Source organism: Sipha flava, unplaced genomic scaffold (assembly GCF_003268045.1).
Source record: "Sipha flava isolate LNK unplaced genomic scaffold, YSA_version1 2_pilon_pilon, whole genome shotgun sequence".
NCBI lineage: Eukaryota > Metazoa > Arthropoda > Insecta > Hemiptera > Aphididae > Sipha > Sipha flava.
The window spans coordinates 4,100,235-4,127,963 of NW_020272972.1; the positions used below are offsets into that span (position 1 = coordinate 4,100,235).

The following is a 27,729-nucleotide window of genomic DNA, read 5'->3' on the forward strand; positions in this document are numbered from 1 at the left end:
TTTTGTGTACGCACCTGGTTATAACTAATTAGAAATTAGAATAACTGAAAATGTGGTCTACATAATATCCCTGAAATATAAATTTAATTTAATTTTTTTTTAATGTATTAATATTTCATGAAGAAAAATAGTTTAGGAATAATACATTTATATCAATCATCTCTGAAGGGTAACACTGAGTATTTCTAATCAATCTGGACTTTAAGGGACCCCTTTTAAATTTTCCTAGATTGGGACTTGGGATAAAATGGTCCCCTTGCCCCCCCCCCATTAACGACCCTGTTGATCAAAACATTGATTTACAACTATAATTATGAGTACCTTTGTAAATTATGTAATACGTATTTTTTACAATTATGAACAACAAACCAAAAAAAGATCATTTGTTTTATTGTGCTTGTACACAAGGTCTTATAATGTATTACCGAGTAGCAAAAACATCTTACCACCCTAATCATCAATTTGTTCTTAAATTTTTTTATTAATTTGATATCACTTTTTTTCCGGTAATACAATCACTATTTAAGAACTTGGAATTTTAATTATATATTTATAAATAAATATTTATTGGTATGGAATCTTCAAACGTAAATTAAGCTCCAAGAATATATTACTTATGTATTACATTAGGTGTACAATATAGTTTCGACTAAAATAATTGAATACTCAAAATAATCATTTATCACTATGTGAATATTAATTCGTAGTTTTAGTATAATCACGTTATAGCTTACAATTTTTTTTTTTTTTACATTTTTTTCCCTTAGAAACCTATTCCTGTAAATTGACGTTATAAAAAGAAAATGAAATCCAAAATTGTCGCGAATGATAAGTTTTAAAGTTATAATGATTTGAAAGGCTTGACTTGATTTGAACAGGTTTAAAGCCATTATAACAAAATATTGTCATGAAAATTATACATCAAATAAGAAATATTTAAACAATAATTAAGTTATAGACATTTACAAAGATAAATATATTAATGCTATATTCATATTGATTCAAAGTACTTATACTTGATAAGATGTGTGATTGATTTGTTAAAAATTGGTCAATAATAAATGTACAGTTTACAAAATATAAAAATATTCAAAAATCATTAAAGGATAGCAGAAACAAAAATAAAATAAAATAGTTTTATTTTAATAATATAAATATTTTACTATCTAATTGATGTAGTACAAATTGCACAACAATAACATAATAATGTAGTCAATTGACCATTAATAAAAAAAGGAAACACTAGAAACATAGAAATAAACAATTTAAAAATAAATAAAATTACTACCAGTTTTTGTTTTATAATCATTTGGATTTTGCAATCATAGCGATTAGTGATGTTATCGAATAGAATGAGAAGGTTTTAATCATAATAAAAATGTCAGTTAAGCTATTTACTTGCAGAGCCAAATGAATCGAATCGAGTTATCATGTTACAATATAATTTGGATTTATATCTATTTACAATAATTATATGATTTTCATAATACATAATATGCATCATAATGCATTACTTTATTTACATTTTACGACACACAGCCTTTTGAACCCTACATAATAGGACGAAAACTAAACTCTCTATGGCACCATTTATTTGTGAACCATATGAATTAGTTAAAGTTGAACTTAAACGTAAATGGGCTTCCGTGGAATTGATGGAACTGTTGAAATGGATTGAAACCTTCTTGGTGATGACGACCAGATTCAGGATCAAGTGGATCAATACCTCGGTCGAATTGTTCACGTTTTTCTGATAAAGCACAGAAGAATTTATTATAATTTATTTATCACACAATTAAATAAATCAATTAAATTACCAGGATCAGTCAGTACTTCTTTTGCTGAAGCTATTTCAATAAACCTTTTTTCCGCATTCTTTTTAGCTTCTCCTTGGAAATTATCAGGATGCCATTGTTGAGCTGCTTTTCTACAAATTAATAATATTTTTATAAATATATTATATATATATTTTTATTAATAATATTTTTAAATAATGTTATGGTTTTCATGATAATTTGTTATTTATAATGACATACCTGTAAGCTTTAATGATTTCTTGTTTAGTAGCAGTTCTTTTTACATTTAATATTTTATAGTAATCTTTTCTTTCAGCTTGTTTTTGCAATTTCTTGGCTTTTTTCAATCCTTCATTAGCTTGTCTATGATCCTGTTCAATATGTATTGCATGTTCAAAATCTCTAATAGCTAAACATCAAATAAATAAGAAATTAGGTAAATAATATTTGTTTTTTTTTCTAACCGTCCTAAATATTACTATTTAAAAACTTTTTTTTTATTAATACAATTATAAAAAAAAAAAATTAATATAATGAGCATAGATTTTTATTGCTTACATTTAGTTACACTGAAGTTCTATAATTATATCCACTAAATTAAGAAATACACTAATACATTTTGTAAATTGTGATGTCAAATTTCGACAGGATTACATTATTTAAAAACTCTTAAAAAGCTAACTAACTCTTAAAACTCTTTAAAAGCTTTTGTTTGAAATGTTAATTTAAATTTGATAGTGGAAGGATAATAATGTTACATGAGTTAATTGTTATTAATATTCATAAATACAAACAAATTATTCAATTTACATTATTTTTAAAATGTCATTTAATTTGAATACACTGAATTAGTTATGTATGGCTTATAATGGAAAAGAGGAAAAGGAAGACCAAATAAAGAGATGGTTAGATACAATTGAGAATAATATGAGGGTCGTTGATGTATGCATAAGGGATATAGAAAATCTAGACCAGTAGCGGTTTAGGACAATGGTAGCCGACCCCAAATAGTTGGGAAGAGCGAGGGAGAAGAAGATGCCTTATGATAGTTTAAAAATTACATAAACTTTAGTATTTTTAATATAAGTTTATTTATACCATTTGGCAATAATTGTTTGAAATATATAACTATAATAGATCACAATTAACAGAAATAACTTAAATTAATTTTTGATTTCTTCAAATGTATTGTAATAAATCTATCTACATCAAATAATTATTTTCTCTCCATCAAATTCAAATTATCACAACTCAACTATTTAAATATATTTATACTTCATACCTTCATCAAACATTGAATTTGCTATGTATCCTTCTGCTCTAAGACAATAGAGATCAGGTGTTGGAGTTATGTCTAATGCTTCACTACAGTATTTCAATGACAATAATGGTTCATCTGTATGTTGATAACTTTGACATAATTTTTCTAAGGCTAAAAACCTTACTTTTTCTGATTCTTTTTCTAAATCTAATATCTAAAATTGAGAAAATATATAATTAAAACCAATATTTATACCATATGTCAGCTAATATTATAAAACAACACTAAATGTTTAAGATGCTTACTGTCTTACTCTCTACAACAGACAATATAGAAAAATATAATAAAAAAAATATAGAATATTTTCCTTATATCAATCATAATACAATTTTATAATCAAATTAGAGTGGATTGATAATTTTATGAACAAATTAAAGAAATTTTAATAAAGAAGGACTAAAATATTGTATAAAATTACAAGACTAAAAGTTAAAGAACTAAGTTTTAGAATTTAAAAAAAAAAAATCAATATTACCTTCTTTGAAAATTGAATACTACTAGCAAAATCTTTAATATTGATTGCAGACTGGCTATCTACTACTAGCCTTTCAATTTTTTTAACAATTTTGTAATGTGAATGACATTGTTTATGATCTGCATCTAATTTTAAACATTCTCGAATCTCTCTAAAAATCAATTTAACATAATTATCCAACATGATTAAAATAAGTTATACATTAAGATATAATTACTTAAGTGATTCAGTCACTTCTCCAATGCTGTAATAAAGTTTCGACAATTTATAATGGCCATCAGTATTGTCAACTTGGAGTTTAGTGGCAGTTCGTAAGTCCATAATAGCATGTTGCATATTTCCAGAACTCATGTATAACTCTGATCGCTGTTCACGTAATGCAGGAGCCCATGGACAATACTCAATGAGACGATCCAATGAATCAATTCCACTCTTATAGTCTTTATTTTCTTGATAATAAGTAGCTAACTCCATATCATAAGCAAGACCATCAAGTTTAGAATATAAATCAAATGCTTCATGAGAAAAATCACCATTGGAAATGTACTAAAAATATATTTATATTTCTTTAGTAAAAATAGTAGTTACTACTATATAATTAATTACTATTACTAACAATAGAAAAATAGGATTAAACTTTAGTACTCACAACATTATATAATTCTTTTCTTGCTTCTTCAAGTGAAGCCTGTTTCATGAGGACAACACCTCTTTGATAACGTGCCTAATCAATTTAAATTAAGATTTTACAAAATATAAACATTTATTTATTGTTTTTGAACTAACAAAATAATAATTATTTATACTTACAGCAGTAAAATCTGGTTTAAGTTCAAGAACTTTACCAAAATCTATTAACGCAAATTTAGCTTTTCCTAAAGCTAAATAAACTGTTCCTCTTTTAAAATATGTTAAATAGTTATCTGGATCACCCTCTATAAAATATAATATATTATGATAGTGAATAATTTAAGTTTTATAGAAAGAATAGTTTTATACAAATAATTAAACATTTATAGTTAATTATTATAAATCATCAAGTAGGTAGTCGAAATATTTAAAAATTTTAATTTATTGAATCTTGAACTATATAACTACATAACCTTGAACTTAAAGAAAAAAAATTTACAAGAATACAATCCAAATGGGTTGCACTAAAGGTTTTTAAAATTTCAAGTCAATAATTTTTTTTTACATAATGAAATTTATAAACTCTAAATTTATCATCTCAAATTACAATAAAATTCTATAAAATGTAAATAATCAATTCAAAGAATATATATTCTAGTAAAATGTAAGTGATATATTGATAAATTACTCAAGATAGATTTGATTAATACAATTTATATTATTAAATTTATTATAATAATTAAAATTGTAAATAGAATTAATATATTTTGAATTAACTAAGAGTATGGTATTATACTTTATTAAAAGAGGACTATGTTATTAAAGATGTAAGAAGAATTGAAGATGGTTTGCAATGGAGGAAAGAAGATATAGAATAAATGGAGAAGTATATACTTGGAGGGCTGGTCTTAAAGGTCGTTACCCTCCCAAAAAAAAAAAAAATTAAACAAAAAAATGGAACTTACAATCATAACTGAAAATAATACAAACAAAAGGGGGCGTTAAAAAGAAAAATTATGTACCATTTATGACGTCATTCTACAGAGCTATGAATAAATTGTTTACGATCAAACCGTATTGGGATGAATAACAATTTACTTACCGACTGCTGCATGATAATGAGACAAAGCGTCCTGAAGCTGTCCTCGCGCTAAGAAGTCGCGACCCATCTCCAAGTGGTTCTCGACTTCAGAACCTGCAGCATAAAAAAAAACTCATTGGATTTACGAACGTCACGACGTTGCAGTCGGGTAGTTGGGAGCAGCTAGAAGTGAAGGTGTTACCCATGACGATCGAGTAATCCAGCCAGTCAAGGGCCAAGAAGAACAGACAGGTGGAGTACAGCTTCAACTGCATCCTGTGCCACGTATCCATCTCTCGGCGGCAGCGGATCTTCTCGCAGCAATAGTTCTTCAAACGCGTACTGTACGAATGGCGTGTACCGGGGTATTCGGGTGGTTGACCGGTGGAAGACCAATCGCATCCTACGCTCTCCGGAAATGCTGAGCTCCGTGCAGCGCGCGTCGCGTGTGTACAACTCACTGGGCACTTGCACTGTAATATTTTGACCGCGGTTCGATCGAGTACCGATTCGGATGCGGACAATCGCCGCCGAGACGACTGATAACGCACGGTCGTTGATAACAGTCCGGAGCCGCGTCCGGCGAGCTCGGAGCCGCGAACAACACCGGCTCGACTGGCGGCGATACGCCAAACGCGATCTTTGCCGTTTCATCGGGCGCCGTGGTGTGCTACCATTGGTCGATTTTCCGACTGAACCGATTCGAAAACGTCGACGACCACAACCGTGAAAAAAAAGCTCCGTCTTTTGGTTGATATCTTTGGGTTCCAACGACGGTCGTGATTATAGGTCGACGAGCATTGTAAACGCGCTTCGAGCTTTTTTTCTACACCGTTATTTGTACAAATTACAACAGTACATCGTTTCCGAAACGCCCTAGCAGTTATGAAAATTAATGAGGACTCGAGGATGTTACATCTATATGTACATATATATATATATATACGATTATGAACTATTATATTATAATAAATAAAAAACGTGAACAATTAAAAATATGTATTGCCAGTCGACACGAGTCTGAATATACATTAATTAATACTGGTAAGTTTTAAACAATGTTGATGAAGTTTCAAATTAATTGTTTGAAACAGTTTTAAAAATATTGGTTAAAACACTTTTTTTTTATTTAATAACTCTGCAAATACGTAATACGCCGACGAAAAACTAAAATTGAGTTTTTGTTGACTGTATGTAACATATGTCATTGATTTTAGAATATACTATATTCTAAAATCAATGCATATGTGTACTTCGTTCTCGAAAACGAAACCTGACTGTGTTCGCATTACCAAAACAATAAAAATAATAAATTAATAAAGCTGGGGTGGGAACAGACCTGTATTTAGGAGGCATAGGTAGGAACATGCTCAGGGGCGGCAAAATATTTTAGCAAAATTAATTTTAAAAATGATGTATTTAATGAAAAAAAAATAAAACAATAAAAAAAAATAGTATATCTTATTATGTTGTATTTTGTTTAATTTGTTAATTAAAAAAATTATTAAACAATTTTCATTTATAAGTCATATTTTAATATTAAAGAATCTCGATTATGGTCGAAATAGTAAATGTTATATTATTATTATTTATTTTGGAGAGGGCATAAATTATATGGCCGGGGGCGCCAAATTTTTAAATACGGGCCTGGGTGGGAACGACCAAGCAAAATTATAATCATAATTCACCATTTGGCTATAAACCAACGACGGCGTATTAAGAATACAACGTAGTAGATACTACAAAAAGGCAACACGTTGTGCAGTCTTTGTGTTTGATTTATTGTTTGAGCACAGTAAAATATCAATTCTTACGTATATAATGTTTATAATTATGTGAAAAAATGACCCAATGAGCAGTGGCAAAGGAAAAAGGGGAGGGTTCAAATTCCACATTGCCGAAATCCCAGCTGATAAATAAATAGATAATAATAAAAATAATTATCTAAATATATCAAACCCCCTCCCCATAAATAATCCTTACGACCTTGCCAATGTGTATATGTGACACAAATAATGAAATTATCGCTAGTACACTAAATTATGTCATGTGCCTCTGTACCAGTGAATTAATATAATATTATTTTATCCAAACATAATTCGCTCGTCAAAACAAGACGCAAGCATGTATATAACGATGTAATTTTTGCGACGACCGGTTATTTTTTTAAAAAAAATCTTATTTAAATTGGTTTTAAGTTTTATTGAATGGTAAATCATATTAAATATAAATACTTGTGTGACTTAATTATCAATAGATTTAATTATTAACGCATTTCGAAATTATCTGCAGCTATCATAATTTCAGCTTAAAAATAAAAGAAAATGTTGAAATAGATATGTAATGAAAGTTATAAATTTCTATACGAGTGAATACAAAAAATGTTTATGATTTATACGATTAAAACTATAAGTGTGCTTGATTTTCTGTTGTGTCTGTCAAACGACAATTTATTGTGACTAGTCACAAGTTTTGGTGACCGTTCGAGTTACAATTATTGCAAACAATGAAAGTTATTTTTAACATCAAGAACCTGAAGAAGCAATAATAATGCAAAAAAAATAGCTTAGAGGGGTTTTATATAAACAGTTTTCATAAATTATTTAACAAGAAAACTAAAGAACTTGAGGAGTTTTTGTTTAGTTTTTAAAAGTAAAACTATAAAAATGGTCTCACTCAAACCTTTAATTTGTTGTTGATAAATTATTTTTATAAGGCTTTATTATATGAGTTATGTATGAAAAATAATTGAAAAACGAGTTTAATTCGTATTTTCTAACTTTATTTTATGAAAAAAAAATTATAGCATTATTCGATTTCGAGGTTTTTTTATAAATATACAGATAATAATAATAAATGTGTAATAAAAATAAAACCATCGTTTGTATAGATATAAGTGAATAATATAAGTTGTAATCATAATTAATGTTAATATGTTTTATAATTTATTTTGGTCTAGTAAGGTTGTAAAAATAAATTTATTAAATCTTCTTCATTCGATTGTTTTTTAACATTTAAACAATATACACATACAATTGAAATAATTGTTAACGATGAATGCGTATAATACATACGTAAGTTATAAATACAACCAATGATTTAAATACATATATATGTATGTGTTATTATAATTATATATATTTATAATCAATTATACAACCTAATACCTAATACCAATTTACCATAGTTATAAGCCGATAAAAAATGGCTGTCTACGAAAGCTCAGGTTTTAATTAAGTAAAATAATAAGACTTAATTAATATTATTTTTACTTTATTTGCTAGTTCACAATTTAAGCGGCTACGACGCGTACATAGGTACGGTTTTACTACTACAGAACAACAATCGAAACCCGTCGTCGAGAACTGCCGCCTCGGACGCCCTATCGGACATTATATTTTATTATATACGTGTACTATACAGATAATCTTTATAATATTTCCCAATTATAAAATATCTCGCGTACGCAACAATGGCTATATGCATATACGAGTATATACGTATATATAATTATTTTTAATGATTCGGTTCGTTTATTCGAATACAACCGGTAAATATAATGGATAAATTTAAATTTAAAATGATATAAATATTTTTTAACGAAATTTTTTTAAATATTTATATAATATATTATGTAAGCTGAATAAATAACAAATAACTTTATACTATTATTACATACAGTCTAATAAATGATTTTTAATATTTTTACGAAATCTAATTTTATTTTTTAGATACTTTAGCCATAAATTGAGCAGTTCAGTAGTAAAAGTATTTATTTCATAAATTAAATATTTTTTACCATTGTCATTTGGTATTAACTGTATAATATATGCCATATTGAATACGAGCGTCTGCTCACTAAAAGTTCAAACACTTGTTACCAAGCGCGGATATAAGGGAAGGGTTGTGGGGGCTGAAGCCTCCTTAGTCATTAGGTAGAACCATAACGGACGTAGGTACTTAAAATATTTAAAAAAATAGACGTAAGGAAGACTTAGTACAAATCGACATAAACAAAGAATCAGTGGCGGCTCATGAGGTTCACATAAGGTGGTACACAAATAATTTGTAAGATATGTAGGTTGGTAAAAAAAATATTAATTTTAACATAGATTTAGGTACATGTAACATTATTATCATTATTATCAATATTATTATTATATATAATTTATATATATATATATAAATTAATTGCTGTTCGTTAGTTACACGAATAATAATATACGTTAACGTCGGTGGTCGATAGTAAACAGAAACATGATTGTTGTTTTGAATTTAAGATAATGACTAACATTATCAGCTAATAATTGGAGTATAATAAACAAATGTGAGTAAAAATAAATCATAATGGCGATGCCAACGGCGCGCCGACAGAAAATAATTCACTGAAAACAATTTAATTGGTTATGTGCACAGAAACGAATGTGCACATCAATCCATTATAACGCATGTTGCGTGTTTCGACTTGTTTTAATTTTTACATTGTACAAATGTGCACACCAATAGTGTGCACTACAGCACCACTATAACACATTCACTGATACCGTTTCGTCGTGGACAACCACCTGCCCGTTTGGCCTTCGGAAACCCCATCTAAATATTATATTATTTTCATAATATTCTGAATTTATATTTTTATATTTTGAAAAATAATCTTAATAACACTACAGGTATTTAGTTGTATTATTATGGTTTATGTTTTCAATTTTTTTGAGTTTGGGTAGGTAGTGCACGTGCACTTGTGCACATATACACGAGCCGCCGTTGCAAAGAATTATGACAGTAACTCACTTTTACTAGCCTCCCCATTTTTAATTTCTAGATCCGCGCCTGCTTGTTACAAATAACCTATTATGATGTGAGTGGAATAAGAAGCCAAGGTATTATTCGAATTATAATTTACGAAGATATGTATGCAACTTAAAAAACAAACAAGATATTTCAAAGATAAATCAACTATACGAAAAATAAAACACTGAACTCGTTAGAGTATCAATGCAATAATGCATCTACTTAACTTTAAATTTAAAATTTTTAATGGGCTTAGCTTCACTACTAAACCGGTTTCACTGCATTTTGGATGCTACACGTTTCCGATGTTCACCTAAAAATGAATTCTAGTTTCCGCTGAAATCAGTATACTCGTTTTTTGAATCGATAATGATTAACATATGTTTGGACGGGACCTTAGAGTCTGATCATTCTACGTCGGCGACGACTCCCGATACTTTACCAGTGACTATTTTAGTATAGAAGTTTGTTTATTTTAATCATCGTTTTCGATAATAATTTGTTTTTTTTTTTTGACGGGTCAAACTTTATGCGGCTAAAGTGATAGTTTTAAAATCATCACGCATTTCGTAAGTTTCTCATTCGTAAACGTGCAGTACCTGATTGAATATAATCACCGATGCATTTATACTTAGCAATGTCTCCGTCGGCAACATTAACTCGGAAATATTCAACTATTATACGCAGACACGTAGAAGTATTGAACAACAAAATTAAATTAACATACTGAGAACACATTTTAAGGTATGTAACATATTTTGAACACATTTTTTTAAATATGTACACTGAACTAGAAAACATTTGGTTTTTTCGATTTATATCTTTCGAGTTATGTAATTGCTAACCATTAAAAAATGAACCAGTGACTGATACCCTATATTCTCATAATTTAGGTAGGATACTAGTTAGTATAGTAACAATAATTAATCACTGAAGTAATAACTTACCATTAAATGTATAAAATAGTAATAATATTTGACGAAATAAGTAATTCTTGAAATGCATACCAATATTTATTTCGGGTATTCATCGTTCATAATATGCTGACCTCGGCTAGTTCACAAGAAGGTGGAAGGAGAGGGTTACCCTCTCCTTCGTTCAATTACCGCTGCATGTTGTCAAAATATGTAAAACTTTCTTTTTTGAGTAGTATAAAATATTTCTTTAAGTAAAAACAAATCAACGAACTCTGATGCTCATGTGTATTTAAACGCTGTAAATAATAAATGTGTTTCCTTAAAATATATAATACTAATTTCAGTCTTAAGAATTTTTTAAATATTTATCATTGACTAAACATTTAAAATAATCATTACTAAATGAATCAGTTGTAAAAAAATTGGTGAAAAAAATGGTTTTTACCCAAAAAGTATTGATGTTAGGCTTTCATTTTGTAATATGGGTTGGCAGCCAAACTTCGGCTCAATATGAAACGATACCATCCTAAATTTTCAAAAGATGTTAAGCCAAGGCCAATTTCGATATGGGGTTTGGTGCTACTATTGTATATACAGTGAAACCCCACTATCTCGAAATCCGATGTCTCAAAATTTCTGTACGTCGATTTTTTTTTCCTTTCCGATCATTCAGTATAAGATTTACGTTATAAATTATTTTGGTACATCGAATTTCCATGTCTTGAATTTTTCTATAAGCCGAAGTCATTATCTGGTTTTACCGCCTATTACGATTCACTAACTCAAATTTATAACAGATATGTATAATATATAATGCTCAGACTATAAAATGACCGAGTTTGTACACATAACCATGGCCGCAGCTACACATTATTCTAGGAGGGGCAAACTCTAATTTTTCTGCCCCTCTTTCCATCATTCAGCCCCAATAATTTACAAATAAATTTCAATGTTGTTATTACAATATAAGTTTGAGAAAAATTCTAAAATATTTAATACTTATTAAGATGTTATGTGACAAATATGCTATTATACTGTTGTTAAATGATAAGTTAGGTTTTTTGAAAAATTAAGACTTAAAAATGTATGCTACAATTATATAAAATATACAAAACATAACTATTCTTAAAAACTAAAAGTTATATTAAAGATTTATTAAAATTTGATTTTTTTTGATTTTTTGGCTGCAAATGTTTTGATTATTTCTTCAAATGAGATTTCTGATGCTCTTTGATGTTTTACAACGCACGCACACATTTTTTTACCGTAAATAAATTTTAATTATTAAATATTTTCTTACAGTATTCACAACTCATTATTATAGTATTTATAAGATGTTGAATTTGTAGATTATGATAATTTTCTTTAACTTTTATAGGCAATAAAACTGTTTAATTATTAAAATAAACTATTTATATGTGATTAATAGGTACACTTTCAAAAAACACGTCAGTCGTCGAATCACGAAAATAAATGATTTTAGTGTGATCGCGCTAGTTAGGTTAAGCGTAGTTTACACGATACTAAGAGTAGTTTACTAATGACTAGTGAAACATCATACTATCTTACTATCTCACTAGTGCATAATTAAATAATTATTTCATATACACGATATTCAAATACTAGTAGTTACTACACTGGCGCACACAGGGGGGGGGGGTAAGGGGTTGTAACCCCTCCCGAAATTTTCTCCAATTTCTAGGTTAAAATTTACAAATTTTACAAGTTTGAAATATGAAGAGCTAGTATTGAATACCTAGTATCATTGATTATAGAATAGTCTATTCTATTATCAATGATATTATTTAAGTCAAAATATATTGAGGATTTGCATAATTTTATTAATTGTAAAATGTGTTATATTTTTACCTTGACCTCCCCTTCCCCCGAAAAAAAATCCTGTGTGCGCCACTGAGTTACTAGTATTATAAATACCACTAGTACCAGTAGTCAGTACCATACACAGCTTCATGACTGGTCATCGTGAAGTAACCACTGCTGTTTGATTTAATTTGTTTTTTAATCTATAACAAGTTTGTGATATATTTGTGTTTTTGCAATGGACAAATTTTAAAATGACTCATTATGAATTTGTTTATGATAATATATTCAACAAGAAAATTAACAGAAACAATAAATAATTAAAACTTATTATAATATCTGAATAATAACTGAATAATGAATATTCGGTATCGTTTTTAGTGTTTTTACACACTGCCGGGAAATACAAGCTACTAGTTTAAAATAAACAACTAGTGCCCAAATACACGATACTATTTTTACTCGCATCGGATAAAATAGCGCGCTAGTTTGCTAGTAAAATTGAAATATTTCAACTTAACTCTTAAACTAGTTTACTATCAAAATAGTTTGCTAGTTTACTAGCACACTCAACTAGACAATGTTTTTTTATAATCAGATAGTGAACTAGCTTACTAGTTGCTAGTAAACTAGCATCGTGTAAACTATGCTTTAGCTAGCTGTTTACATTATAAATATAAAATGATAATCAAGACTCACAAACATAGATCTATGTTCATATACAATCAGTGGCGTACTAACCGGGGGGGGGGAGGGTCATAGGATTTGAACCCCCCATTGGCCGTATTTTTTTAATATTATTCCAATAGTTTAATAATAATTGATTATTGATTTTAATGATTATAATTTAGTGGTTTATTTTCATATTTTCATAGAAAATAATGTATACTTACTCAAATGACGAATACTAATAATATGTATACAGTGCTCGACTTGGCAAAATTAAAGAAGGGGGATTCTATTTACTTTAAAAAAAGAACGTCCCCAAAACTGGCTGAGGGTTATGATTATAGCGTAATAATAGTAAGGGACGCTAACATTTCTGAAAATTAATTGGGGTACTCCGTCCCCCTTTAAGTCGAGCACTGTATGTACATATAATAAATACACATTTTTCCCCATAGTTAAACATTTTTATTTCAAATTCCCTTGGTAACTCGAAGTTTCGATATATAGGTTTTTTTTGGATACCGAGGTGTCACTGTATCTAGTTTAAATAGATAGATTCTATTTTAAAAAATGTTTACGAATAAAAAATTCCCGGCACCCGAAACACCCACATATTGTTTGCTTTACGAATTTCTCGTTCATATACATATAGGTGTAAATACCTTTTAAAGTTAAGTGGGCTCCAGTCCTGGCTTTTTTATAGTCATAGATTAAGTGAGGAGCTCTGATCCCCAGTATCGTTATTCGTTATCACCATTTTACACATTACCTAATGTCACATAAATAAATTGTGTACATTTATTCTTCCGAGTGACGAATATTTTTGTATTCGCCTTTAATTTATTAGTACTACACGGTATGATACATTACACATAATAATATAATGGTTTACCAATAATAAATAAGAATACAAAATTTTACAAGATATTGTTAATAAAAAATAAAACGATAATTTAAATTCAAAAATGTAGCTACTCTTGGTGAGACTAGGATTTATGTCAAGGGGGGCTAAAATTTAATTGGATGGGCTTAGTTATACATATGCATATATATCTCCTGTTCATTTCGATAATGAAAACATTTTAAGCCCGTCCACGCTGAATAAAAGTATTTTAAAAATAAATACATTTTTCGAAATAATATCGATATTGGATGCAATTGAAAGTCGAAACTAAAGGTAGAACGTCTTTAGAAGTTACCAGTCATATTTATTGACGCAATATCATTATCAGAATATAAGTTAAAAGTGACCGAGAACACGATGAAAAAACATTCGAAGGACGCTGTTTTAGTATTGTTACTAGTTATTATTAAAAAAGTTACACCAACTTGCGATTAAAAAAATAATAGAAAAAATACACGGAATCTAACGAAGTAGAAAATATTTCATGGTCATCGCACGAAATCTTCATTATTTCCAACAATACATATTAAATTATGATTGTCTTCATAGTTTATTTTACAGTCGCGTATTAATTTCCAAGTTCATAATAAAAACAACGCGTATGATTTATTAAACATGCGACCCCGTGTCCCATAGACAAACTAGAAAATAATTGTTATTTATGTATGCTTGAATATTTGATTACTCATCAGAAACATTTGAAATACCAGAACGAAAATATTTTATATCAATGTTTTTATTTTATTTAAATAATATATATATATGTGTGTGTGTATACAAATCCATCTACATTACAAAATAATACAAAAATTAAATATTGCGTAATATAAGGCAGCTCCGCATAATACTGTTTATAAATATAAATAAATACAACAATGTTATTAAAATAGAACAGCTAATGTGTAACTACATTTCTATCATAAAATATTTACTGCTAAAAATCAGTTTAAGCTCGTAATGAATTATTATGAAATAATGAAATATAAAATTTAACAATTAATGTTATAGGTGGAATGTGTACGAATGGTATAAAATAAATTTAACGTTATGAGAATTAAAATGATATTTTTATTATTATAATTATGTTTATTGAATAAATATATGCAATATGATTTAAAAAATAAGAGTAATTTATTTTAAATTGAAAATAAAAGATTATTTTTAGACAATATCAGTGAATGTAAATAATTACTAACACTTAAACAACAAGTGAAGTATATGATTATTACATGACTAATTATAAGGCTTTGAATACGATGTAAAGGCAAACCGAACTGACTGAAAATTAAAATGAACTATATTATATAAAATATTATATTAACATTTATTGCTTCTTTTTGTGATAGCTGTTAGCTAAGAGAATAGTTTTAAAATAACTATTGTAATATTGAATATTTATGATATTTTAGTGACACTATTAACTACAGACATTTATACATTATATGTATTATCAAGGACAATACATAAAAAGAAAATAATTGTACATCAAACATACAAAAGTATCAGTTATAATTGATACATATTTTTTTTTACATTTTGAATAATACAGTTTTTATCAGACATAGATATATTGAATCTAATAAAAAATACAGTTTTATGAACTTGGTTAATAACAATTTTGCAGTGATTTTAAACGAAATTATATAATAAAGATAATAATGTAAGTAGGGTGAAACAAAAATTAAAAAAATCAATCGAGTACAGATCTCAAGAAAGTAGATAGCATAAGAAAAACGAAAATTAATGGTGTTCATCCCTTACAGTGATGAATCCTGTAGCTGCAGTAGCACAGGATATTCTTAAAAACTAAATGTTTTAACAATATAAGTATTAAACTACATAAAAATACAGGTTTGTTCAGAGGAAAAATGTTTATATTTATCTTAAATCTATAATACTTATTTTATTTTTAACAACTGATTAATACAGACATGATAAATTAAAATAATTGAACTAAATACAGACTATATAAAAAAAAAATATGAATACTTCAATAATTGTATATTAAATAACTTATCTTACTACAACAGTATGGACGGAGTCAGTTTAATAAAACAGTCAAAATATTATATACTCGTATTTTATCACAATTTAAAATTAATAAATAATTATTGATTATAAAATTATAATGTTAAAACAATAAAAATGAGATTATTAGTTTCGTAAAATGTATATCAAATTCTGTATACAGTAACATTAAAAACTAAATATGCTGAATACATAAAAGAAAGAAAAATTCCTTATATTGAAAGAATTATGATTTAAAACGGGATTCATTATTATTATTGTTTTTAAAATAAAATAAAATGTTTATGTTTTTGTCTCCATATCAAATTTAGTTTGAGATTCTTTTAAATATTTTCTTTTCTTCACTTGAATGTTAGTTTCTACCAAGTAAAATGCTCCAGATGCTAGTAAAGCAAAGAAACTTGCAATAGCCACACCAAATGCCCAACCGAAAAAGTTGTTATCATGGCCAGGCATCCATCGAGGTTGGTTGGCAAACAAAGCAAATATTAATACAGCAATTGCAGCAGATACACCTAAGTGGGAAAAATTTGAATATATAATAAAAAATTATCAACAATATCAAAAACAATGAAATTACCAGATACAATCAATGTTATTCCCAACACAAAAGTTATTTGAATGAAACGTTTTTCTTCAGGCGTACAGCACAGAAGAAACATTGATGATCCAACAGCAGACAACAATGTCCCAAGGAATGTGATTGTATAGAAGAACTGAGTAGCCACTACATGAACTGTAAACAAAAAAATTTAATAAAGATTAATAAGAAATCAAGAAAAATAAGATACTAAAATGTATGTTACTAATTTTTATTACATGGTAATAAAAATCCTTTAATTTCATCGTATCCCTTGGTGAAAGGGTCGAAAATCCAATGACAACCAACAAAAAATCTTCGTTCCGCTGGATCGTTGGGATCGGGTAGTGAACGAAAGCAATGCGTCCATAGCCCAAAACTTTCTAATTTTGCACCTTTATTGGAAAAATAAAAAAAAATTATAATTGAATTATAATATAAAAAAATCATTTAAATACCTGTGATTCTTCCATCACTGACTAACCAACTGGTTGAGAAAAATGCAGTAAACACAAACACTAAAGCCAATACGTAAAAGCCAAGGGCTACATTTCCAGCTAAACTACGCTTTTTCATTCTACAAAAATAAAAATTATTTCTAAATAAAGCTTAAACAAAATTATTTTCCTTAAATTAAAATTATATGAGTTATTACAACAATATACTTAAATATAATAATAACAAAACAAGTAATTTAAATAAAAAAATAATAGGTAGTTATTCAAGTTCTACTTAGAATACACAAGTACAATTTATTCATATGAACACGTATAATATTATAATAACAATTTACATTATTAAGTCAACGATAAAATATTTTTTTGGATAGAAAATATTTGTATTATAATAAATTATTATAAATAATGAATTACTAATAGGTTAGGTAAACAAATAACACAAATATAATAACAGATGAAAATATTTGATAAAAATCAAAAATATGTTTTTAATTTACACCAAAACATATTATTAACATATTATTAATGAATTATTACTAAGGCTCAGATTTAAATGCACGAAGAATCACTGAAAAATGAAGTAAAAAATTGTCAAAAATGGCCTTAAATAATAGCCTATATATATATATATTTTTTTTATATATTAGGTACTAAGCTTATAATTTACAATAAAAAAAAACTAAACATTTACCTAATACCAAAAAAATAAATGACTTAATACCGCAATGACGGAGTTAACTGAAATTATATTTATATATAATATTATAAATCATTAAGTGATACAAAATAAATTAAAACTATAAAAATTAAAAAAAAATGTAAATATTTACTAAAAAATGATAAAAACAACAAAAAGTATAAACATTTTAAAATAAAAGGCTAAACTTTGAAATTATAAATTTACACGAAACAAATTATGTACTAAGAAAGCATTTCCTAAAAACATCTAAGAAAATATACGCTTTACACAGAAATCCGGGATCTAGTTATTACATTATATGGTTACCTGAAAAATTTAAATTTTTAAGTATTTAATTGTATTAATTCAAGTTAAATTAAGTGTTAATAAAAACAATTTTAGATAAATTAAGCCAATCATTTTAAATGTTCTTACATATACATTAGATACTATTCTATCTATTACTATTTTTGATACATTTTACATTATTGTAAATTACTTAAACAAACAAGTTTCTGATTATTCTTAATAGAAAACTTATAATTGTAATTTAGGTGTAGAACAACTCGACATCAGTTTATTAAGTTTTTATAAATTTATTTTTCAAGATATAGAACACGAGTACTGTAGGTAATTCTATACTTTTTTATTTAAATTGTTATACATATTATTTATATTAATCAAATAATACATTTCTTTGTAAATTAAATAAAAGTACAACATTGAACTTTTATATAATTAATTAAAATTTCAAATTTGTTTCAATAAGATTAGAACACATAGATTATATTATAATAAAATGAAAAATTATTTGTTAAACGCAAAATTAAAATTGACACTCTTCATTACCTCATTGGTCAAAGAATTACTGTTGAACTTATATATTTCTAAAATAGAAATAATACTAGTTATTAGTAGTATAAATAAAAATTGATACTTAAAATATATTTTTATCGCGGTTATACATGCAATAAGCTAACATCAGTAAAACTGTATTCAAAATAATGTCTAACAAAGTGTAACTATTTTATTTCTAAACACACGACAAAGAGTTTAAATGATACCTTAGATGTTCACACCTACAAAGTGCACATTCAAAATACAATAAAATTAATAATAATAACTGAAAGTTATCAGATGCAATTATCGATAGGTTAATACTTGAACAACCGTAAAAAAAGTATTATGTAATAATATTAACGGCTGCACCTGTGTTCGTCTTTTGATGATGGGTGCGGTCGAAAACGAGGACAGAAGCATAAAATTAAATCAACGACTTACAGGCAATAACAAATATTAGACACTATTAGGTATTACAGTGACGGTCGTCGCCGCTGTAAATCGACAACGGTGACCAACACGTACCTTAGATGTTTCTCGGAATCTGTAGACCCCGGCATCGTGCGAGCGTCACGCGAACACGGTTAGTCGAGAAGAACTGTTGATGGCATGCTACGCGAGACGAGAAACGAACGGAAAAACAGGAGGCCGGTGTAAAAGCGATTGTTAATCAAATGTTTAACGATGACTGTACACTGGCAATGACTACGTACGGGTGCACGGAAAAATCAAACGCAAACAAACGGCTCGTCGTGCACGCGATACCTACGTTACGAGATTACTGGTCCTCGATCGGTATAATTTGTTTCTTGCGAAGAGTCAGCCGTCGGTCGCAGTTCAACACATCAGTTCTCCCCCGGATAACGGGGATCGCGCACACTGCAAACGGGCACACACGGCGTGACGGACGATCAGAGGTGGACGTCGGAGCAACGCCCGAGGAAAAAAGAATACGCCGCACTGCCACCGGAGCGCAATGACGTGCAAGAAATTCGAAGGCAAAAAAAAAAAAAAAAGGAACTATATGTAAACAATTTGTTGATGGAGAGAAAAAATTACGACAAGAAAAACAGAAGACGGGCGAACGCGCGAGTGTTGATTACGGTTTTGTTTATCTGGAAAAGCGACGCGAGCGACGACGAGAGATACTACTAGGCGGGACACGCCCTGGGTCACGTGGTGCTGGTCGTCGTTGGACTTGTGGCGGGGAGTGCCGATTCAAACGATGACGACGGCGAACGGTTTCAGTGGTTTTTTTTTCATTCCATTTATTTAATATTTTCACGCACCGACCGGTGGTGAGCGGGCAGGCGCGCGGCCAGTGTTAATTAAAATGTTTAAATATGCTAATCAACCGCGACCGTCGTCGTATAATAATTATTATATTGCGATGTCTGCGGTAATGTATCTGCAGCAACCGGCAGCGGTTACGATGTCCGATCCGTCGCGCTGAAGTGACTACTGAACGTGCACTTATTTACACGCCTGGTGCCGGCAATCCGTCGTTCGTCAACTGACGCAAAAGTTAACTACTCGACACGTGATATTAAAATGTCTAAAGCAGCGAAGCTTGTGTCAAGCGCGTAGCCAGGGGGTGTTACAGGTGTAGTAACACCCTGGCTTTAGCTCTTTCAACGCTCAGTGCAAGAATTATTTTGGCAATCTTAAACGACTTAAACGCAGCGGTGCAGTTCCGGGGGGGGGGGGGGGGTTTCCACCCCCCCCAGATTTTTTTTTTAAATTATATTTAATTATTATTTATTAATATTTACATATTATAGTAAAATTATATTTTCATTTTACTAAGATTAGGTATATATTAAAAATCGAGTAACAAAATAATTTTCATTAAATACGGGACATAATAATAATACCATTATAAATGTAATATTATTATTATGAATGGGCCGATACCACTTTTTACTGATACCCGATATACCGATATATACAACCGATATAAAACCGATACCCGATATTATAATCACAAGTAAAAACTAAGTTGATTTTTAATATATTGCATAAAAAAATCAACTTTTTTGGCAAAACTATGAACCGATACTAAAATTAATCCGATACCACAAACCGATAATACATAATGTTAGCATTCAATTATTTTACTGTGGCCCACCACAATACTATCGATATTTAGTGTTTAAAATATTGTTATTATTGGTGTTATAGTATTTTATGCTGATGGTTCTTTTTTATCGGTTCAAATATTGGTTTTGAAAATAAACCGATACCACCAATATCGGCCGATACCAAGTATCGGTTCTAGGATCGGCCCACCCCTAATTATTATATAGGACCTCGTATTAAGATATTCAAAGAGTATTATGAATTGACTCTTAAACACCCCCTCCCCTCCAAAAAAAAATAGTATCTACGCTACAGCTTAAACGTATAACTAAAACCGGTGGACTTTTGGACTGGAGACATCTCATTATACATATTATGAGCCTCGTTCGTAATCATAAACGCTCAAAATAATTGTTTCAAACGTACATGTTTGCCACATAATTGTAAATCGTTCGGGGAACAAATATAATAATACTCAAAATAATATAACGATGGTTTATAAAACTGTAATTGTACCCACAAGAGCGGACAATCCTTGCATGTTGATAGAATAATAAAAAATGATAATTATAATAGTAATCAAATTCATATTGAATCATATCGTGACATTTTTTTTTCTATCCGTAGTAGATAGGGCAGAGCACTTTTAGCTCTAAAAATTCACCAAATATGCACTTAAATTTAAAAAATATGCATTAAAAATATACACTTAAATGTACAAAATATGTTTTTAAAATGAATTTTTTTTAATAAAAAATAAGAATTTTTCTCTAGGTACTTATTATTATGAATACATTTTATTCACAACTTTATTTAACAACTTTCAAGTTACAATTAACTAATTGGGTTTATTTTATGGGTTTTCTTTTCAGGACAGTGGCGTATTTACGGGGGGGGGATATGGGGGCTAGATCCCCCCCTTGACCTTTTTTTTTTTCCTAGGTAGCTATAAGTTGTCTCATTTTCTCTAATATTCTTAATATGATATTACTTTCAAGCATGTATGTTTTCTATTTTCTAAATGTTCTAGTCGTGGTAATTGTACCGCTCTGATAGTCTGATATACTAATCGCCACTAATCGTTTATCGTTGGCGGCATGTACGACTATCAGGCAACAAAAACTATACCTATATTATGGTGTACTGTATTTTGTACGTTTCTGCGAATTATTTTTCATGCAAGAGTGTTTATAATAAACCCGATAAGCAATCGGTAAACAAAACAAAATGACCATGAAGACCGTGGATTAACCATAGGGCGGCCGGGCGGGTTTATTTTTAGAAAATTTGTTACTAGTAGATTTATGGCTAATGTATAGCTATATATATATATATTTTATCGTATGATATCGTGATTCGTTAAAAGTAGATATGTACGGTCGTTGGACGTTGACGGATAGCGACAACGCGCCATTCCGAGTACTGACTTACTGCCGAATTGACTATTGTTCGACTTTATTTTTTGCGTCTTGTAAGTTGTAACTGTGAAGTTTTAAGACAATATGAGTAATACTCAAAAACAAAAAAAAAACTTTATTTTCTTATTTTAGTACAAATAAAAAAATTTGTTTGGAAAATGATGAGGTAATTTTAAAGATTAATTCTTATTTTGCCTTGATCCACACTAACCTCAATAGGTAACAAGTTAGGGGATTTTAAAAATGTATATTATGTACGAATTTATGGGTGTTAGGATGTATTATTATATATTTCATCCCCCCCCCCTAACAAAATTCCTAAATACGCCACTGTTTCAGGACACTTACTTTAGGCATTTTTTATAATAAATAGTAAATAGAACGTGTTTGGACTGTTAACCGTTGAGAAACACAGCGATTACTGAAATATGAATATGTCTGATGTCGGCGATAGGCGTCCCTGTATCAATATTTTGTGCGTTGAACAATATTATTTCATCTGTTCATAAATAAAATGAATAATCCGACAATCAGTCTAAACGACAACTCTCGAGACGTGTTTTTAGTAAAACCATGATGAATCTGGAAAAAGTCTAAAACCATATTAATATTATGATCAAAATTTAAAATCATTTTAAATTCAACGTTATTTTGTTTGTATAAATAAATAAAAACGTCGACGAAAAAATATGCCCTAAAAACAAATGACTAACTAACTGGGCGTTGGGCGAGTTGGACATGACAAATTTTAAAAATATCGATAGATTGGAAGACAACTATTTTTACATATATTTTTTTATCAATTTTGTTGTTTAAGTAGGACGGATCTGAATTTTTTTTCTCGTTAGCAGGTCTCAATGTTTTACGAATGATCGTCACATTGTAATAATGACACGTTTCAAATAGCATTGCCGACGAAAGGCACCATAACATAATTTAACATACGAGTACTATTTTTAGTAACCTTTCTTTTATACGACCGTTGCACCGAGAGAGAATAGAGTTTTCCCGATTGCTGTGCACACTATTATTATTATTTCCGATAATTACGGACCAATAATTACGTAGGTACCGCAGGATTCTAAATATGATGATCCGTTCTGCGATTATGTTACACTCGTCGTAACGTAGTAACCATCGAACACGTGCACACATGCGGGTACGTAATGTAAATTATATATGGCCTATACGGTATATGTGTGTACGCCTATGAAATACACGTTCGGAAATCGTAAGAATTATACAGCGGCGGAGGACGAGTGTTAATCATCGTGAAAAAAAAATATGTATAGGTATAAAAATATATAAAAAACGATAATTAACCCCGTTTGAAGGTCTCCGGGTTTTTTTTTATTCGAATATATTTTTCTCAACTCGTCTTTTCGAATCATATTCTCGTTGTTCGGCAGCAGCACCGGGCATCGCATGTGGGAACCGAACGAGGCCTCGTGTGAAACGTTCTACGATCGCCGCGGCCGGACAATGCGATTGCGACACACGACACGATGCCGCGCGTTCCAAGGGTAGGCGCGCGCGTCAAAGACGTCCCGCCGAGAGATGTCCAAACTCCCAATGATTTGTCAATTCATATTTCATAAATAATTTTTTTCTTTTTACTGGTCGAATAAAAAATCGACTCCTGTTTGCGTTGCGTGTAGGCAGGATTCACGGCCAACGGATTTCACACATTACCCAACGAAAGCAATAGACAATATTTTTAATTTATAATTTTTTATTTCCACAAAAATATATAGTTAGACATGTTGTACAGTGCAAACGTTCTGAATTTAATCGTTGTGCGTTTGTAAAATAATAAAAATCAATTATACAAAATAAAGATATGTATGCTTGGTATAAAGAAACGATTGTTCAAACGTCTCAAACTAAATATTACAATAATACATATAATATAGATCTAAAGACTTAGGTAAGCTTAAAATTAAATTTAAAAAAATCACAATTATTTATACATGGCAAACAATTGAATACCGTGTTATAGCAGATTGATATTTAATTTGTTTTTTATTACAATTTTAGATTAGAAATTCACTAATTTAAAATATTTATACTACCACATTAATTCATAAAATTCTAAGAAAATGGACGGAATTAATTCACTTCAAAATACAACTACTTATATAATAGACTATATGTTTTTTAAAACAAATATAAAATTTAATACTAGGAATATTCAATTGGAAAAGTCAAAATATTGTATAAAATGTTTACATAAACAATTATGTATTCATCAATAACACAGCTTAGTTTTTTATGTATAAAAATTTGCCTTAAATAATTATAAGCTGTATTTAACAAAATAATATAAGGTACCTTATATGTAATACTCAAGTGTAAAAATATTGTTGTACATAGTGCAACATGAATTATTAAAATTAACTAACAATTAATTGGACGGATAAATATTAATCTAAGTATAAAAATATATAATACATTTTATTCTTACACTTAATACTACATTTGCTTACAAAATCCTCAAAGTATTTTGTTTATTGCACAAGCAATTTTAGTTAAATGACTCTTTTTCATATAAAAATGAGATTCACAAATTTTAAATTGAATACCTGACATTTAAAACTGTTCTAAATATCCTATTCCAGATCAATTGCACATTCAAATTATGATCTTCAAGTCATTTATTACTACTTGTCAATTAAAATTATTCATAAATAACAAAGTAATAATTGTCATCAGAAAACAATAATTTTCTTCAGACTAAAAATTCAAAAGTGCTCATTCATATGATTAATATTATTTGTTACCAGAAACAAATACCCAGTGTTTTCTTTGCAAAGAGATTCCGATCATTCATGCAGACATTAGTCTATGAGTCTGAGTTTAAAAGGTAGTGACTAAACCAATTCAATAAAAATAAATTAATATAAAAACATGGTCATTTTTCATGCTGCTATTTGAGCATGATAGAAAAATGAGAAATTTATATGTCAGTGTGGGATGATTGTTTTAGATCATGTATATCATAGTCATAATTTGCCCTTTGATTAGCCATCTTTTGACGTTTGATCTTGTGTACCCGTCCCTCTATTGTGAACAATATTCCACTAACATAAAGGGAAATGGTTCCTGCAACTGCTACACCATAACTCCAGCCTATGTCATTGTGTTCCCAATGTGGCATCCATACTCTACTATCTCCATGTATTCCAAATATTACCAAAGCGATAGTACCACATATGGCTGAATAAAAATAAAAAGTTTTATAACATGGTCATAGTGATGGGAAATTTATTTTTTACCTGCAGCTATGTCAAGTCCTCCAATGGTAAATAGAATTTTCACATAACGTTCATATGCTCTATTAAGATACATATAAAGTGCAGTGTAGAATAAACCAACCACTGTTAAGAGAACACAAGCAGAAAACCAAAATTGAGTTGCAATATAAAAACCTAAGAAAAATAAATATAATTAATTTTCCATTGAAACTTCTGAAACACAATTAAGGGTAGTAAATTATAAAATATAAAGTAAACAAAACATACCTTTGAATAATATATCATAGATAATATAGTATTCTTCTTCAAACACCCACCAACAATTTCCAAATTTTGTATCATACCAATGATGCGAGTCTTCAAAGTCTTTGAAACAAACTACCCATAGACCTATGAAAATGAAAATATTATTTACAAATAATATTTAATGATATTGTTTTAAAATACTTAAAATTATTCACATCCTATTCTAATCCGTTTCTTTTGTTGCCTGTTTCACTCTATTTTTTAATTTTTTAATAGGTTAGATGTATAATCAACAAATTGACATTATTCGTCAGAATTAAATATATGGCAAAGGAAAATTATGTTAATTTAAATTTGTTTTAAAGAAAAACTAAATTAGAACAATTAAATAACTTTGGCTGAGAATAATTAAGTCTGGTAAATAATATTTAATAAAAGAAAAAATATCTGATGATTAGGTAGTAACTGTTCACGGACTAATTCAATATCTAAGATAGTATTGTTTATAAAAACCCAATCATTTTTCATATATTGATTTAATATCATATTTGAGTTCTGTAGACTGCTTGTATAAATTCTCAAAATTATATTTGGAGGATAAACAGGTGTTTAGAGAAAAGGAACCATGACCCCAATGGGTTGAAATCAGGCCGTGGGAAATAAATATGTATCTACATTCTCTCAGGTGAACAACAACAGCTAGTACTATTTTCTCAGTACTTTAGATGTGTTGGTAAGGTACAGAGGCGCGAAAAAATCGTAGAAAAAAACGAAATCAATTGCAATAACGCCATTCGGACGTGGATTTTTCCTAATGGTGCGCGGGTCGGCGAGGGGGGGGGTTATATATTGTTTGCAACTATCGCGAATACGCTAGCGCTGGTGCGGAATTCGCCCGGACGTTGGTGAAAATCTGGTTGCTAACATACAGGATGAAAGGAAAACCCGACCCAGAGCTGTTATCGGGATGCTGGTTCGGCGGGATAATCCGGACAAAAATCGCCCCCGATAAGGGCGTGACCGAGGTGGAGCACGCGCGAAATGTATTACTAACCGATCCTTTCGAATTTCGGATGTTCCAGCTTGCCGTCCGTGACCACCCAGCTCTTCGTTGTGAACGCCAACAGGACCAAAAACGCTCCCAACACCGACAGGCCGACGGCCGTCAGACCGTTTCTGGACTTGGCCATAGAAATCACTGGTGCATCAAAACGGCGACGGACGTTTTGAAAAGACAACGAAACTGGGAGTGTCTAATTCGGGCGGCGGCCGCGGCGACGACGACGACGGATGGTACAAACAACAACATCCGTTATCATTCGACGTAATCAACATGTGGTTCAGGGTGGCAAACGTGATTGGCGCGTTTTTCCCGTTCCGACACAACAATCCGGTTTTCGTCTCCGGGACCCGTTTGCGCGGTATAATTTATGTTAATTTCGCGACGAAAAGCGACCAACGCGTTTTTCGAGGATTTCCGCGTGTGTGAAAAAAATTCGAAAACAATGTTAGACTAATATAATCAACGACGAGTCGCGTTTTTTTCACGCAGTTTAAAGGAACGCGGAACACGAACGAACGAGTAAAAAATATTATAAATTAATTAATAAAAAAAAAACACCGCGTCCGTACGTTACGACAACATCATAGGCGCAAGGAAACGATAAGAACATCGACGCACCAGCACGACCGTGTGCATGCATTTATGTTAATAGAGTACGGGCGAAGAAAAAAAAAAACTG

At 29.6% G+C, this 27,729-nt stretch overlaps 3 protein-coding genes and 1 long non-coding RNA gene across 5 annotated transcripts; 1 reads left to right on the top strand and 3 right to left on the bottom strand.

Annotated features, from left to right (window-relative positions):
• Positions 1–1,361: 1,361 nt before the first annotated feature.
• Positions 1,362–5,884, bottom strand: LOC112686055 (dnaJ homolog subfamily C member 3). The gene is made up of 10 exons (XM_025558163.1): positions 5,506–5,884; positions 5,325–5,417; positions 4,403–4,527; positions 4,242–4,316; positions 3,810–4,138; positions 3,593–3,743; positions 3,079–3,271; positions 2,037–2,205; positions 1,818–1,927; positions 1,362–1,750 (listed from the first exon to the last, which is right to left on the bottom strand). Exons 1-10 carry the CDS (start codon positions 5,594–5,596, stop codon positions 1,611–1,613), a joined length of 1,476 nt encoding a protein of 491 aa, XP_025413948.1. The 5' UTR covers positions 5,597–5,884; the 3' UTR covers positions 1,362–1,610.
• Positions 5,885–10,463: 4,579 nt separating this feature from the next.
• On the top strand, positions 10,464–27,156 carry LOC112686060. The gene is made up of 3 exons (XR_003148854.1): positions 10,464–10,663; positions 10,730–10,838; positions 27,070–27,156. It is a non-coding gene; the product is annotated as an uncharacterized LOC112686060 (long non-coding RNA).
• LOC112686057 lies at positions 16,651–20,121 on the bottom strand. Of its 2 annotated transcripts, none has more exons than XM_025558165.1 (5): positions 19,516–20,121; positions 17,472–17,590; positions 17,253–17,408; positions 17,014–17,169; positions 16,651–16,948 (listed from the first exon to the last, which is right to left on the bottom strand). In XM_025558165.1, exons 1-5 carry the CDS (start codon positions 19,548–19,550, stop codon positions 16,716–16,718), a joined length of 699 nt encoding a protein of 232 aa, XP_025413950.1. In that variant the 5' UTR covers positions 19,551–20,121; the 3' UTR covers positions 16,651–16,715. The 2 variants fall into 2 exon arrangements, with proteins under 2 accessions (XP_025413950.1, XP_025413951.1); XM_025558166.1 differs by having other exon boundaries at positions 19,760–20,119.
• LOC112686059 lies at positions 24,216–27,195 on the bottom strand. The gene is made up of 4 exons (XM_025558169.1): positions 27,042–27,195; positions 26,009–26,131; positions 25,763–25,915; positions 24,216–25,703 (listed from the first exon to the last, which is right to left on the bottom strand). Exons 1-4 carry the CDS (start codon positions 27,175–27,177, stop codon positions 25,444–25,446), a joined length of 672 nt encoding a protein of 223 aa, XP_025413954.1. The 5' UTR covers positions 27,178–27,195; the 3' UTR covers positions 24,216–25,443.
• Positions 27,196–27,729: the final 534 nt, after the last annotated feature.

What these genes read in the sequence shown, in the direction of transcription:
- LOC112686059 (XM_025558169.1), bottom strand. Translation starts at nt 27,177, where the DNA reads ATGGCCAAGTCCAGAAACGGTCTGACGGCCGTCGGCCTGTCGGTGTTG. An exon ending in CTATGATATATTATTCAAAG is followed by an intron (nt 25,916 to 26,008) that starts GTATGTTTTGTT and finishes TATTTTTCTTAG; the next exon opens with GTTTTTATATTGCAACTCAA. An exon ending in AGGACTTGACATAGCTGCAG is followed by an intron (nt 25,704 to 25,762) that starts GTAAAAAATAAA and finishes ATTTTTATTCAG; the next exon opens with CCATATGTGGTACTATCGCT.
- LOC112686055 (XM_025558163.1), bottom strand. Translation starts at nt 5,596, where the DNA reads ATGGATACGTGGCACAGGATGCAGTTGAAGCTGTACTCCACCTGTCTG. An exon ending in GGATTACTCGATCGTCATGG is followed by an intron (nt 5,418 to 5,505) that starts GTAACACCTTCA and finishes TTTATGCTGCAG; the next exon opens with GTTCTGAAGTCGAGAACCAC. An exon ending in GTATTCAATTTTCAAAGAAG is followed by an intron (nt 3,272 to 3,592) that starts GTAATATTGATT and finishes TCTCAATTTTAG; the next exon opens with ATATTAGATTTAGAAAAAGA.
- LOC112686057 (XM_025558165.1), bottom strand. Translation starts at nt 19,550, where the DNA reads ATGCCGGGGTCTACAGATTCCGAGAAACATCTAAG. An exon ending in GATTCCGAGAAACATCTAAG is followed by an intron (nt 17,591 to 19,515) that starts GTACGTGTTGGT and finishes TTATTTTTGTAG; the next exon opens with AATGAAAAAGCGTAGTTTAG. An exon ending in AATAACATTGATTGTATCTG is followed by an intron (nt 16,949 to 17,013) that starts GTAATTTCATTG and finishes TTTCCCACTTAG; the next exon opens with GTGTATCTGCTGCAATTGCT.